Raw genomic sequence first — 13,109 nt, 5'->3', positions numbered from 1 at the left:
AATTTGAGTGGTGCCACATCAGCAAATGAAGGTCTCGAAAGCTTCCTCTTTTCCATGATTAAGGCTGTAAGGGAGATTATTTTAGTAGTTAACTTTCCTTTAAATTGTACCACCCAGGCTGTGTCCTAGAGGAGAGACAGAGAAAGCAGAAACGTGTATGGCAGCTAGGGACCACAATTTCTTCTTTTCTGTCTCTGCCTGTACTTGTCCTCTTGAAGGAAGTTGGTCACTGTGTTTCCCCTATCTCACCAGCTTCTTGTCTGTAGCCTAGGACCAGACTGTCTTATCAGTTCTCCTTTTCTCTTGACTCTTCACGCCATGAAGACCATACAGGCAAAGAGTAATTCCTGTCCTTCCAGTGTTAGGACAGAGGGTTTCTAGAATATGCCAGGTCCGTGGGCAAACCCCAACCACAGGAAGTAAGACTCAACTGTTTTAGACAATGATTTTCAAAGGAGCCTCAGGACATGTTCCTGATCCCTCTACTCCACTGTGTTGTCTTCTATGGTGTTTCTTATTATATATGCCATCTATAAACATAGCAAAATAGTGAATATGTATGTCCTTCAATTTGGTACTCCTCCTGAGCCCCTCAGTGAACCAGGAAGCATAGTAGGACTGGGGATTCCAAATTGAATGAGGCACAGAATGGTCTCTGTCCTCCTGAAGCTCACAAAATAGTGAAGGAGGCAGACCCTTACATAATAACTGTCAGAGGCAGGCTGCAACAAGCCCCATACTATAGATGCCAACAGTGTTGAGAGAATTGGGTATGGGTGGATTAATTGCAGCTGGGAAGGTGAAATTTGAACTACCCTTGAAAAAAGGATAGCATTTCATTTAATATGTGGATATTAGAGAGAATAGCTGTGCAATGGACCAGGCAGAGATAGGAAAAGACTTTGGATGCTGTTATGGAATGTTATTATTTTTTGAGCATAGTAACATGAGCACTATCAGATGAACTTTGTTTTTAAGTTGTGTTTGCTTTCAACACAGACCTGTTTGCCATCTTTAGTCCTTGAGTTTGCTGATAGAAGTTTATTTGATTAATGTTCATATGTTAGAAGGGATATTAGACTTTTACTTTATAATTATTGCTTTGGAGGTATGGGTTTTTCATTTATATCAACATAATTTTTAAAAAAGATGGAATTTGAATAGCTTGGCAGGATTAGAAATGGTATAAGTAGGCCTACCAAAACCCAATCCCATTGCCATCAAATGGATTCCTACTCAAAGCGACCCTATAGGACAGAGTGGAACTGTCCCCATAGGGTTTTCAAGGCTGTAAATCTTTATGGAAGCAGACTACCTCATCTTTCTTCTGCAGAGTGGCTGGTGGGTTCAAACTGCCAACGTTTTGGTTAGCAGCCAAGTGCCTTAACCACTGCACCATCAAAGCTTCTTCAGGTGGGCCTCAAAAAAAGCACAAAAAACAAACTCACTGGCATTGAGTCAATTCCAACTCTTATTGACCCCATTCTGTTTCCAAGGCTATAAATCTTTACAGAACGAGGCTGCCTCGTCTTTCTTCTATGGAGCAAATGCTGGGTTTGAACTGCTGACCTTTTGGTTATTAGCCAAATGCCTTAGCCACTGTACTACCTGAGCTCCTTTCAAGTAGGCCTAGAGATGCAAAATTTCTGGAAATTTGTAAACATCAGAGACAGGAAAATCCTTCTGTAAATAGGAAATATACTTATCTGATGATACACATCACAAAAATCTTTCCATTTTGTCCTTTTGCTAAAGATGGAAATCTAGGTAGCAACTTATGAACATTTTATTTCAAATATTCCAAAAATCCGAAGGTGTCGTGTTGGTGAGTGTCTTGTTGTATATGTTTTCACCACAATAAAAGTTAAAAAAAAATTGAAAAATTCCTGATTCTTAAAATGTCCCATTTGGGAAGTTATATTTTTCTTTGTTTCATTACACATATAACAGGCTGCATGTTTAAGTGGCTGGAAAGTTCAACATTTCTGGGAGTTAATTAGGTGTTAAATTAATTTCCCTAAGGTCAGTGACTTGTTTCAAATACCAGCTGCTTTCACCATAGGTGAGGACAGAGGCCTCTATTCCCACTGGGCTCCCCTCCTGGCAAATGCAACATCAGTGTAAGAGAGCCAAGCCCTGCCTGGAGTGGGTGGGCAGCACCTGGGCTCACAGACACGTTATTATCTTTCAAGTCTATTTGGAATGACAAAGTTTGAGCTCAACTCACCTGTTGAAAATGGACACTCTCTGTAATTGAACTCACTCCCGTGCTCCCAGCCAAGCACTAGATAGGCATATAGGATGAGCATTTATATAAGATAGATAGGCTTCTTAGAATGATCAATCATGGGAGAACAGAAGAGCAGTGTTTGCACAAACAGATAGCTCAGGGAATAGGAATATATAGGAAAGAAGGACACAGGGAAGAGGTAATAATAGGGAGGAAGTGGGAAGAGAGCTGTTAGTTACATTGTGGGGAATTACAGTCAGTGTCATGAAACAAAGTGTGCATGAACTGCTGTATGGAAAATGAATGTGCTCTGTAAACTTTCATCCAAATCACAATAAAAATTTTAAAAAAGAAAATGGACACTTTTAAAACATTCACTGAAACAAAGGTGTAAATTAGTATAGACAGCCAAACCATTAGTGTGATAGCCAGTCCTGAATTTGAATCCTAGCTCTGTCACTTTTTCATGTATGACTAAACAAGATAGTTTTTTCCTTTCAAACATAAAGTATGAAAAGATGTTACCCTACTCTCCAAGACATGGGAGATAGAAGTAGACTAGTGAACCTCACTGAACTCAATTTACTCATCTGTAAAATGGGGCTAAGAATATTACTTAGAGCTATATTAAATTACCAGTGTTTGACTGTTTTGACCTGCAGAAAATGGCAATTTCATTTGGTTCAACCAAGTCCTTACCTTGCAAGGTGATTTATATAAAGCACTAGGTCTGTGCCTGGTGAAAATTCTACAAATGTGGAGATCTCATCCAGCTGCCATACTTGTTCCTGTCTTCTCTGGCTCTAGCATATAACTTTAAAGGAAAGTTCATTACCAAAATTATTTCCCTCACTGCCTGAAATGAGACCAGTGAGAGAGTCATTAGGGTTAACACACAGACTCCCACTGAGCTAAGAAGCAAGATTCCCCTTCAAAGAATAGAAATTTCTGACCAAGTCTGATAGTATAGAATAAGGGAGCAGGCATATGTTCAAGATCAGACCATTCTTTTCAAATCTGCTGTCATTTCCCAGAAGGAAGATTGGGAAATCTACTTCTGCAGAGATATCACCTCGGAAACCCAAGGAAGGATCACTATGAGTTAAATCAACTTGACGGCAGTGAGTTTGGTTTTTTGGTTTTGCTGTCGTTTACTAGCCATGTGACCAGGGGCAAGTGAGTTATCCTTCCTGAGCTTCAGTTCTCCTATTAATCATTGAAGATAAATGATAATTATGAAGATAAATCAAATGAAGATAATGATACTTAAAGACTGCTGTGAGACAGATGAGATAATGCCTGTGAAGTTTCTAGCAAAGAATCTTGGCTCGTCATGGGCACTTGGTAAATGTTGGTTTTCCCTTCCCCATAAGGATAATCTGGAGTCTCGGGGACAAATTTGAGAGGAACCACTACATTAACCCAAGATTCCTATTGCTATTTCCTAAAGCCAAACCTTTTTGAGGAAACGTGTCTTCATATTTTTCTTCCTATTCTTAGAATCGTATTTCCTAAAACAAGACGAAACTTTTGAGATCACTTTTTCAACCCCTTTATTTGAAGAAGGAGCACTGGTGGTATAGTGGATAAGGCATTTGGCTGCTAACCAGAAGGTCAGTGGCTCAAACCCACTAGCTGCTCCATGGAAGGAAGATGAGGCAATCTACTTCCATAAAGATTTACCTTGGAAACCCAATGGAGTCTCCATGAGTTAGAATTGACTTCATAGTTGTTGTTATGTGCTGTCAAATTGGACCCGACTCATAGTGACCCCTCCTTGGGTTTCTGAGGTGGAATCGCTATGGAAGTAGATGGCCCGACCTTCCTTCCGAGGAGTGGCTTATGGGTTTGAACTGCCAGTCTTCTGGGTAGCAGTCAAATGCCTTACGCACTACGCTGATGTTGTTGTTGTTGTTTGCCGTCGAGTCGGACCCGACTCATAACGACCCCTCCTTGGGTTTCCAAGGCAGTATCACTACGGAAGTAGATTGCCCCATATTCCTTCCAAGGAGTGGCTGATAGTAGTGGGTATCTATGAAAGGGATTGATGCCCAAAGTCACATAGTGAGCAAAGGACAAACCTGGCCCCAAAATCAGGCCTCATGGCTTTTGGGCTAGAGCTCTTCCTAATGGAACAAGTGCCTTCTTATTTGTTTTTAACTCTGCCAAGGGAACATGCAGAAACTCAAAGTATTTTTTGAATAAGTATTCACATCTAGTACCCCCAGGAGAGAGAGGGTATTAGCAGATACTGCTATATAATATTTACCAGAATTGGGCTCCAAGATAAAAATGTATCTGAAAAAAAAAATTAAAGAAGGGAAAGAGGAAAATATTGTACACACATGCATATAAATTTAGCAAGAAAAAGTAGAGAATGTGAGCAGGGAAAGAAAAAAACTTTTTTTTTCCCTCTCAAAAGCAATTCTGAATAAAAACTTTTAGCATTGAAAATCCAGGGTGTTATTCAAAAACCCTAATGATTGATGTAATCACTTCCCTTCCTGGAATCAGTTGTCTTTAAATATTAAAATGTGGCATTTAGCTTGAGGTTGGAGTTATCAAACAGCTTTAAAATCATTCATTTTTTTCTAGGTCCTTTGGACCCCTCAGGTGCTATCAAATGGCGTTGAGTTCTCACGCATCAGTCCAGATGGTGAGGAAGGCTACCCTGGAGAGTTGAAAGTCTGGGTGACTTACACGCTGGATGGCGGAGAACTCATGGTCAACTATAGAGCGCAGGCTAATCAGACTACACCAGTCAATCTGACCAATCATTCTTACTTCAACCTGGCAGGCCAGGTAAGTGAACTTGCTTCTTCTCTCCTTTTATAACTCATGTGCATTGTGGCATGCCCTGGGGGAGTGGCTGGAGAGAGCAACCCAAGATGCAATTACTTTAGAGTAACCCCCATAATAATGAAAAGTGCCCAGGAGAGCATCTGATTCATAGTAAGTTCTCAATAAATGGATGTTACAGTGAAGGATAGAATGAATGCATTATTTTGTTCCCAACATGCTTCAGACAAGTAACCAGCTCTCTCAATAGCTTCCTTTCATCTAATTGTAATATATGTGTGGTGTAGTAAATTATATAATGTGGCTTTTTTAGCCATAAGTCTTTGTAAACTCCGTAGTGGAATTTGCCACAAGCAACTGAGTAACTCCTGATTGTTAAAGTTATCCACCTAGGGCATATCTGTTAAGAGTGGCACTAAGCAATCTTCTGGAAAGTTCTCTCTCTCTCAGGTGTATAGAATTCTGATGTTGGGAATGGTTAGTTTGGCCACTCTGTCAGGCTCAAAAGGAGCCCTCCTAGAGGCAGAAGGAGTTTCTCTGACCGCTGGCTGAGAAAGATGTGCTGCTAAGAGAAATACACTCCTGAGAGACACGCACTTGCTGAGAAACAGACACAAGAGACATGCGCTGATGAGAGATGCAAGAGACATGCTGCTGAGAGAGACATGAGAGACATGCACTGCTGAGAGAGAGACATGCACTGCTGAGAGATGCAAGAGATACACACTGCTGAGAGAGATGCGAGTGACACACTGCTGAGAGACGAGGGACACACATTGCTGAGATACCCAAGAGACACACTGCTGAGAGACACATGCTGCTGAAACAAGAGAGACACACACTGCTGAGAGATGTGAGAGACATGCACTGCTTAAAGACACGATAGATGCTGCTGAGACACGAGAGATACACACTGCTGAGAGACATGAGAAACACATTGCTGAGAGACATGAGAGATGCACTGCCGAGAAAGAGACACAAGAGACACACACTGCTGAGAGACAGAGACGAGAGGCACACACTACTGAGAGAGAGACTGCCAGCTGCTAAGTGAGACGGCCAGCTCCAAAAGACAGTGCATTTCTGAACTTGAATTGTAGCCTATTGCTTCCCTCATAAACCTCATAATCTGTGAGTTCTGTGTGGCCATTGCAGTGAATTTTCTAACCCAGCAGAGAGGTGGTGGGTGCTGCTGGAGGAACAGTTGGTGCCAGGGTTTTTGAAAGGGCTGGAGGGAGGCAGCATGTCTGGCCCCACAGAATAGGCCTTGAGCTACTGATGGTGATTCTGTCTTTCTCTTGTGGGGTTAGAGGAGGTCAGAAGATGTGGCCTCCTTGCCCCCTTTGGCAATATGCTTGCCTTTGCTTCCCCTATTCCACTCCTACTGCCAGGAATTACTTCCAATTATTTTCCAGGAATCTCTGGGTGGTCCAAAAGGTTAAACATTCAGATACTAACTGAAAGGTTGATGGTCCAAACCCACCCAGAAGCACCTCTGAAGTCAAGCCTGGTGATCTGCTTCCAAACATTCAAAGCCATGAAAACCCTGTGGGGCAGTTCTACTATGCACACAAGGGGTTGTCATGACTTGGAATCTGGTCATGTCAACTAGTTTTTCTTTTTTAAGGTGGCTTCTACTCTTGCTATTTAGAAACGTGCTTAGCACAACCCTCTCATGCAGTCCCTTTGGTTATTCTGCCAGTATTTAAGGAGCCTGGTGGTACAGTAGTTAAAGTGCTTAGCTGCTAACCAAAAGGTTGGAAATTTGAACCCACCAGCCACTCTATGGGAGAAAGATGAGACAGCTACTTCTGTAAAGATTTACAGGCTTGGAAACTCTATGGGGCAGTTCTGCTCTATAGAGTCATCAGTCAAAACTGACTTGATGGCAGTGGGTTTTGGTATTATGAGTATTATGTGCTTCCGCTGTGCAGCCCCTTTCAGCTATTCCCAGAGTCTCTGGTGACCAGTCTAATCCTCTATAAAAAAAAAGAAAGAAAAACTCACTGCCGTCGAGTCAGATCCAAGTCATAGTGACCCCTTCTTGGGTTTCTGAGGCAGTATCACTATAGAAGTAGATTGCTCAGTCTTCCTTCCAAGGAGTGCCTGGTGGGTTTGAACTTCCAGCCTTCTAGTTAGCAGTCAAATGCTTTAGGCACTATGCCACCAGAGCTCCTATACCCTTTGTAGTATAGTAGAAAGAGCATCTCACTGGGATTTAGAAGACTGGCTTCTTTAAATTAATGGGCAGAATTTCTATTTCATAATAATCTCTATTATTTGTCAGCCACTGTTAAAAACACTTTATCGAGTTATTGGTGCAGACACTGAAATCAATCCAAGTATAAACTCCAGTGGGAGGACACTTAAAATGTCCACCTAAGAGAATGTAGAGCCACTGACAGTCCCCCCTAGGTGTTCCCCCCAGACTATCTCATTCTCTCCTAATGGTAATATTTTAGTTTGCTGAAGAATAGTCTATCACGTGACACAAAATAAAAAGCTTAGCTGAACTCTGTAGATTATGTCTATCACTTCTTCTTTATCTGGAGAACTTGTCACTATCTGCTATACTTGAATCATTTGGCCTGATATCCTACCATAACATAATGCTCATGGCTACCCAGTAATATCTTACATTTGTACACTCGTTTAGGAGTTTGCTAATCATCTGGTAATATTTTTCTAGGATCTTCTCAAGTAGTATTAGTTAATTATATTATTTCCAAAGTTCTGTGTGCAGAGTAAAACTGCCCCATAGGCACTGTGTAGTGCTTGGAGCCTTATAAGTTTGCAAGGAGCCATCCAAAGCACGCTTGGTCTGTATTCACTTGGTGCAACAAAGAGGAAGAAGGAGCATCAGAAATAGGAGGAGGATATGGAATATGTGGTTAACTGCCTCCATGAACAACTGCCTCCTTTGCCATGAGACGAGAAGAACTGGATGGTGCCTGGGTACCATTACCGAACATTTTGATTAAAGAGTCCATAGAAAAATTCCACAATAATGTGCATTAATGTGAACTTTTTAGATAAGTTCAAAAAGAAATTTTATAAATATAGAACAAAACATAATAGTTTTATTTGGTAGTGGGTTATGGTGATTTTTCACTACTTGTCTGTATTTTTCTATAATTAAACCCTTGGCCATCAAGTCAATTCCAACTTACAGTAACCCTATAAGACTTTAAGACAACATTGCTAATGTCGGATGGATCTTGGCTGAAAGCAAAGAATACCAGAAATATGTTTGCTTGTGTTTGCTTGTGCTTGTGACTATGGAAAATCATTCAATTGTGTGGCTCATAACAAATTCTGGGTAACATTGAGAAGAATGGGAATTCCAGAACACTTAATTGTGCTCATGAGGAATCTGTAATAGACCAAGAGGCTGTCATTTGAACAGAACAAAGGGATACTGCATGATTTAAAATCAGGAAGGGTGTGCATCAGGGTTGTATCTTTTCACCATACTTATTCAATCTGTATGCTGAGTAAATAATCCAAGAAGCTTGACTATATGAAGAAGAGCTTGGCATCAAGATTAGAGGAAGACTTACTAACAACCAGCGATATGCAGACAACACAACTTTGCTTGCTGAAAGTGAAGATGACTTGCAGCACTTAGTGATGAAGATTAAAGGCTACAGTCTGCAGTATGGATTATACCTCAACATAAAGAAAACAAAACTCCTCACCACTGGACCAATAAGCAACATCATGATAAATGGAGAAAAGATTGAAGTTGTCAAGGATGTCATATTACTTGGGTCCACAGTCAACACCAATGGAAGCAGCAGTCAAGAAATCAGATGATGTATTGCACTGGGAAAATCTACTGCAAAAATGCTGAAGGGCAAAGATGTCTCTTTGAAGAGTAAGGTGTGCCTAACCCAAGCCATGGCATTTTCAGTTGCCTCATATGCATTGAAAGCTGGACAATGAATAAGGAAGACCAGAGAACAGTTGATGCTTTTGAGTTGCGATGTTGGCACAGAATACTGAAAGTACCATGGACTACCAGAAGAACGAACAAATCTATCCTGGAAGAAGTGTGGCTGGAATGTTCCTTGGAAGCCAGAATGGCCAGACTTTATCTCACATATTTTGTTCATGTGGTCAGAAGGGACTGTTCCCTGGAGAAGGATATCATGCTTGGTAAAGTGGATGGTCAGTGAAAAAGAGGAAGACCTTCAACAAGATGGATTGACACAGGGGCTGCAGTGATGGGATCTGGTATAGTAAGCATTGTGAGGATGACACACAACTGGGCAATGTTTCATTCTATTGTACTTAGTGTTGAGATGAGTGAGAGCCAACTCAACAGCACCTAACAACAACAACAACAACGTAAAACTGCCCCATGTGGTTTATAGAAGCAGATTGCTTCATTTTTTCCCGTGGAGCACCTAGTGGGTTTGAACTGCCAACTTTTTGGTTAGTAGTCAAGTGCCTTAACCACTGTTCCACCAGAGCTCCTATGTTCTACAATTAGAATATCCTATTTATAATGGGCGGGATCTAAAGGAAGAGATTCAGAAATAGAAAGAGAAGTTATCCATAAAGTATTACATCTGACGATATGTTTCAATGCAGAAGACAAAATGGGAGTGTAGAACTCACAGGTTCTTTCTATTCACTTGGCAAGAGGACCCTCCTGACCAGATTTTTCCATCTTTTCAGTCAAATAAGGACTTGTAGTGATAGGTATTTCTAAGTCTCTTCCTAGAGGCCAAATATTTTCCAGATCATGGACCCCATCTGGGAGGGTGGTCAATGTAACCTCCCTTCCTTGTACTACCTTATGTAAGTACAGCTCAATTTCACAGCCACTAGCTTCAGGATTGAGGGTAGGCAGGGAACTCCAGCCTTGTGGGGCATTCACGCAGGAGTGGATGGTTACCTGGCCCCGAATTGAGGGGCTTCTGCATCTCCAGAACATCTTTTGTCCTACATGAAGAAGCATTATCATCTGTCCCAAACATTCCCCAGGGAAATAACTCAAAATTTGATATTTAAAGTAGTCAGCTCATCTTATATATTTTCATTTATTTAACTTGATAGGCAGTATTTTAGGAGCTCTGGTAGCTAGTGCCTAAGGCACTTGACTGCTAACCAGAAGGCTGGTGGTTCAAACCCACCAGCCACTCCTATAAAGGAAAGTTGGGCAATCTACTTCTGTAGTGATACCGTCTCGGAAACCCAAGGAGGGGTCTCTATGAGTCGGGTCCGACTCAACGGCATATAACAACAACAAGAAGAAGGCAGTAGTTTTGTTCTACTTGGGACCCAAGCATTGACAACTCATGCCTTCTAAGTTTGTGTGTTGGAGGTGTTGAGAGTGTAGGGGAGGAGAGAACTGTTTTTCAGAGTGGAAACGGTATTTAAGTTGCAGGGTTTTTTTTGTTGTTGTTGTTTGCTTTTTGTTTTTGTTCTTTTGCTGTTCTCTCCTGTATCTAACACAAAACTGGGAGAATGTGGGGGTTTTGTTTTGTTTTGTTTTAATTGAAACTTTTCCTACAGAGCTATATAATAGGCCTAGGTGAGTTTGAAATAGAAAGTGATAGCTGCAGTTCCAGTATAACTGGGTTGGTATGTCATCAAGGGCCCATATTCTTCCATTTTTCTCTTCTGCTTCCTCAGTGTTTTAGCTTTTGACTTCTGACTTATTCCCTCCTTGTCACAAGATAGCTGCCATAGCTCCAGGAGTCACTTCCTTATACAGTCACATCAGAGACAAAAAAGAACGTATTCCATTTTGCATAGCTTTTATATCCCTTTTTTAAGAACAGGAAAAATCTTTCCCAGATGCCCCTCAGCAGACTTTCCCTCACATTCCATTGGCCAGAAGTGTGTCCCATGCTCTGCCTAACCCAGTCACAGAAAGAGAATTAGACCATCTTGATTGGCTTAGGCCAATCAAAATTCACCCTGTGAGGCTGGGGAGAAAACCCCCTTCCTTAAATATATGGCCCAGAATAGGGTAAAATAAATCAGGATTCTGTCAGGGGTAAAGGAGTGTGCTGGGAAAGGAGTTGCTTTGGCTTTTGGGTAATAAAAAAATAGTGTCTGTTATATCCTGCTAGAGGTGGTAAGAGCTGAATTAAGGCAGTAGTAGTGGCAATGCACAGAAAAGCCCCATACAAGCCATAATATTCTATAAATGATTAATGTAACAGAACTAGTAACAGCCAAGCAAAGTTAACCAAAGCAAACATGAACCCAGAGATGGACCTTAAGATCTATTCGTGAATCAACATTTCTTGACAACTTTTCATCAACCTTGAAAGGAAATTAATCCAGCAGTAGTATTCCACGAGAATAGATCACGCATTTTTCCTGGCCAGAAAAATTGTAAAATGAAGCATGCTTCCCTTTAATGAGGGAATGTTAGTTAGTGCTGCATAGTGACCCAATGGCCATTAAGATAGAGGGTGCTTAATAAATGTTCCTTTCTCCTCCTTCCAGGTTTCTTCTTAATATCTCAGGCTCATCAACTTACTTGATGTGTGTTTTTCATGTTGAATCATCATCTTCCTGCCCTAATACTAAAACACAAACAGGAAAAGAAATTTCTTAAGCAGCTTTATTCAAAATAGTAAAAAACTGGAAACAATCAAAAGTCTATCAACAGGATATCAACATTGTGAGATAGTCATACAATGGAATAGTTCAACAATAAAAAGGAACAAATTACTGATACACACAATCCAAACCCATTGTCATCGAGTCAATGCCTACTCATAGCACTTAACCACTGTACCACCAGGGCTCCTGATACATACAATAATATGGATGAATCTCAAAAGCATTATTTTGTGTGAAACAAGTAAGGCACAAGGGATATATACTGTATCATTCCAATTACGTGCAGTCCTAGAACAGGCAAAACTAGCATTATAACAATAGCAATCAGAACACTGGTTGTCTTTGGTAGGGGCTGGGTATTAACTGGAAGGGGGCTTGAAGGAAATTATGGGGCAATGTGAATGTTCTATATCTCATTTAGGATGCAAAGCTTGGAACTATACTCTGAAAATCTTCATTTTATTATTTGCAAATTGTATCAACATTGTTTTTGTTGTTGTTATGTGCCATCAAGTCGGCCCTGACTCATAGCGACACCTCCTTGGGTTTCCGAGGTTATATCACTGTGGAAGTAGATTGCTCAACCTTCCTTCTGAGGAGTGGCTGGTGGGTTTGAACCACCAACCTTCTGGTTAACAGTCAAGTACCTTAGGCACTATGCTACCAGAGCTCCTATCTTCAACTTATGCTTGTATAAATAAATATTTACTTATTTTTTAAAAAGAAAGGCTACAACTGAGGAAGCAACATGAAGACCTGGATAAATGCTAAGCCAGGAGCCCAGAAAAAGACATCATCTCCTCCAGGTTCTAGAGCTACTCACTGGATGACATTAGAATGGTCATGGGATTTCCTTGTTATTAAGGCTGCTAATGAATGATAAAACATGAGACTATTGGCATGGGATGAAATTATTCCTAAAAAAAGACATGTGTGTCTTCAAAATCTTTTGTGTGCAAAGAAGGATGCCGTTACTTTGGTCAGTCTGGACTCTCCTTTTCTGGTACTTTTTGCTCTCTACCTGGGTCATGGCTCTGGTCTAGTTCCCCCAAGACCCTGTACCCAACCTTTCATGCTCCTGCCTGTGCTGACCAAAATCCCCCACTTTGAGCTGAGTGTTTCACAAATGTTGTTGTTAGCTACTATGGAGTTGGTTGCCATGAGATGGCCAGAATAAAATTCTGTCTGGTCCTGCACCATCCTCATGATATGTTGTGAATCAGACAGCCATGCTCCACAGGATTTTCACTGACTGATTTTTGGAAGTAGGTCACCAGATCTTTCTTCCTAGTCCATCACAGTGTGAAGTGCCAATGGAATCTGTTCAGCATCATGTTGTTGTTATGAGCCATCTAATCAGACCCAACTCATAGTGACCCCTCCTTGGGTTTCCAAGGCGGTATCACTATGGAAGTAGATTGCCCAACCTTCCTTCTGAGGAGTGGCTGGTGGGTTTGAACCACCAGCCTTCTGGTTAGCAGTCAAGTGCCTT

At 41.1% G+C, this 13,109-nt stretch overlaps 1 protein-coding gene across 1 annotated transcript in view; it reads left to right on the top strand.

The window, feature by feature from the left end:
* GALM (galactose mutarotase) overlaps positions 1-13,109 on the top strand; it is a 109,385-nt gene that overhangs the window by 21,997 nt on the left and 74,279 nt on the right. Inside the window, exon 3 of the mRNA XM_007945056.2 lies at positions 4,826-5,032. Within this exon, the coding sequence (XP_007943247.1) occupies positions 4,826-5,032 (207 nt within the window). The remainder of the gene's footprint in view (positions 1-4,825; positions 5,033-13,109) is intronic.

The sequence above is a fragment of the Orycteropus afer genome, unplaced genomic scaffold (genome assembly GCF_000298275.1).
Source record: "Orycteropus afer afer isolate SDZICR_OR568_19922 unplaced genomic scaffold, OryAfe1.0 scaffold00131, whole genome shotgun sequence".
Lineage (NCBI taxonomy): Eukaryota > Metazoa > Chordata > Mammalia > Tubulidentata > Orycteropodidae > Orycteropus > Orycteropus afer.
The sequence above is the reverse complement of the archived record's forward strand: the minus strand, read 5'-3'. Positions and strand labels throughout refer to the sequence as shown.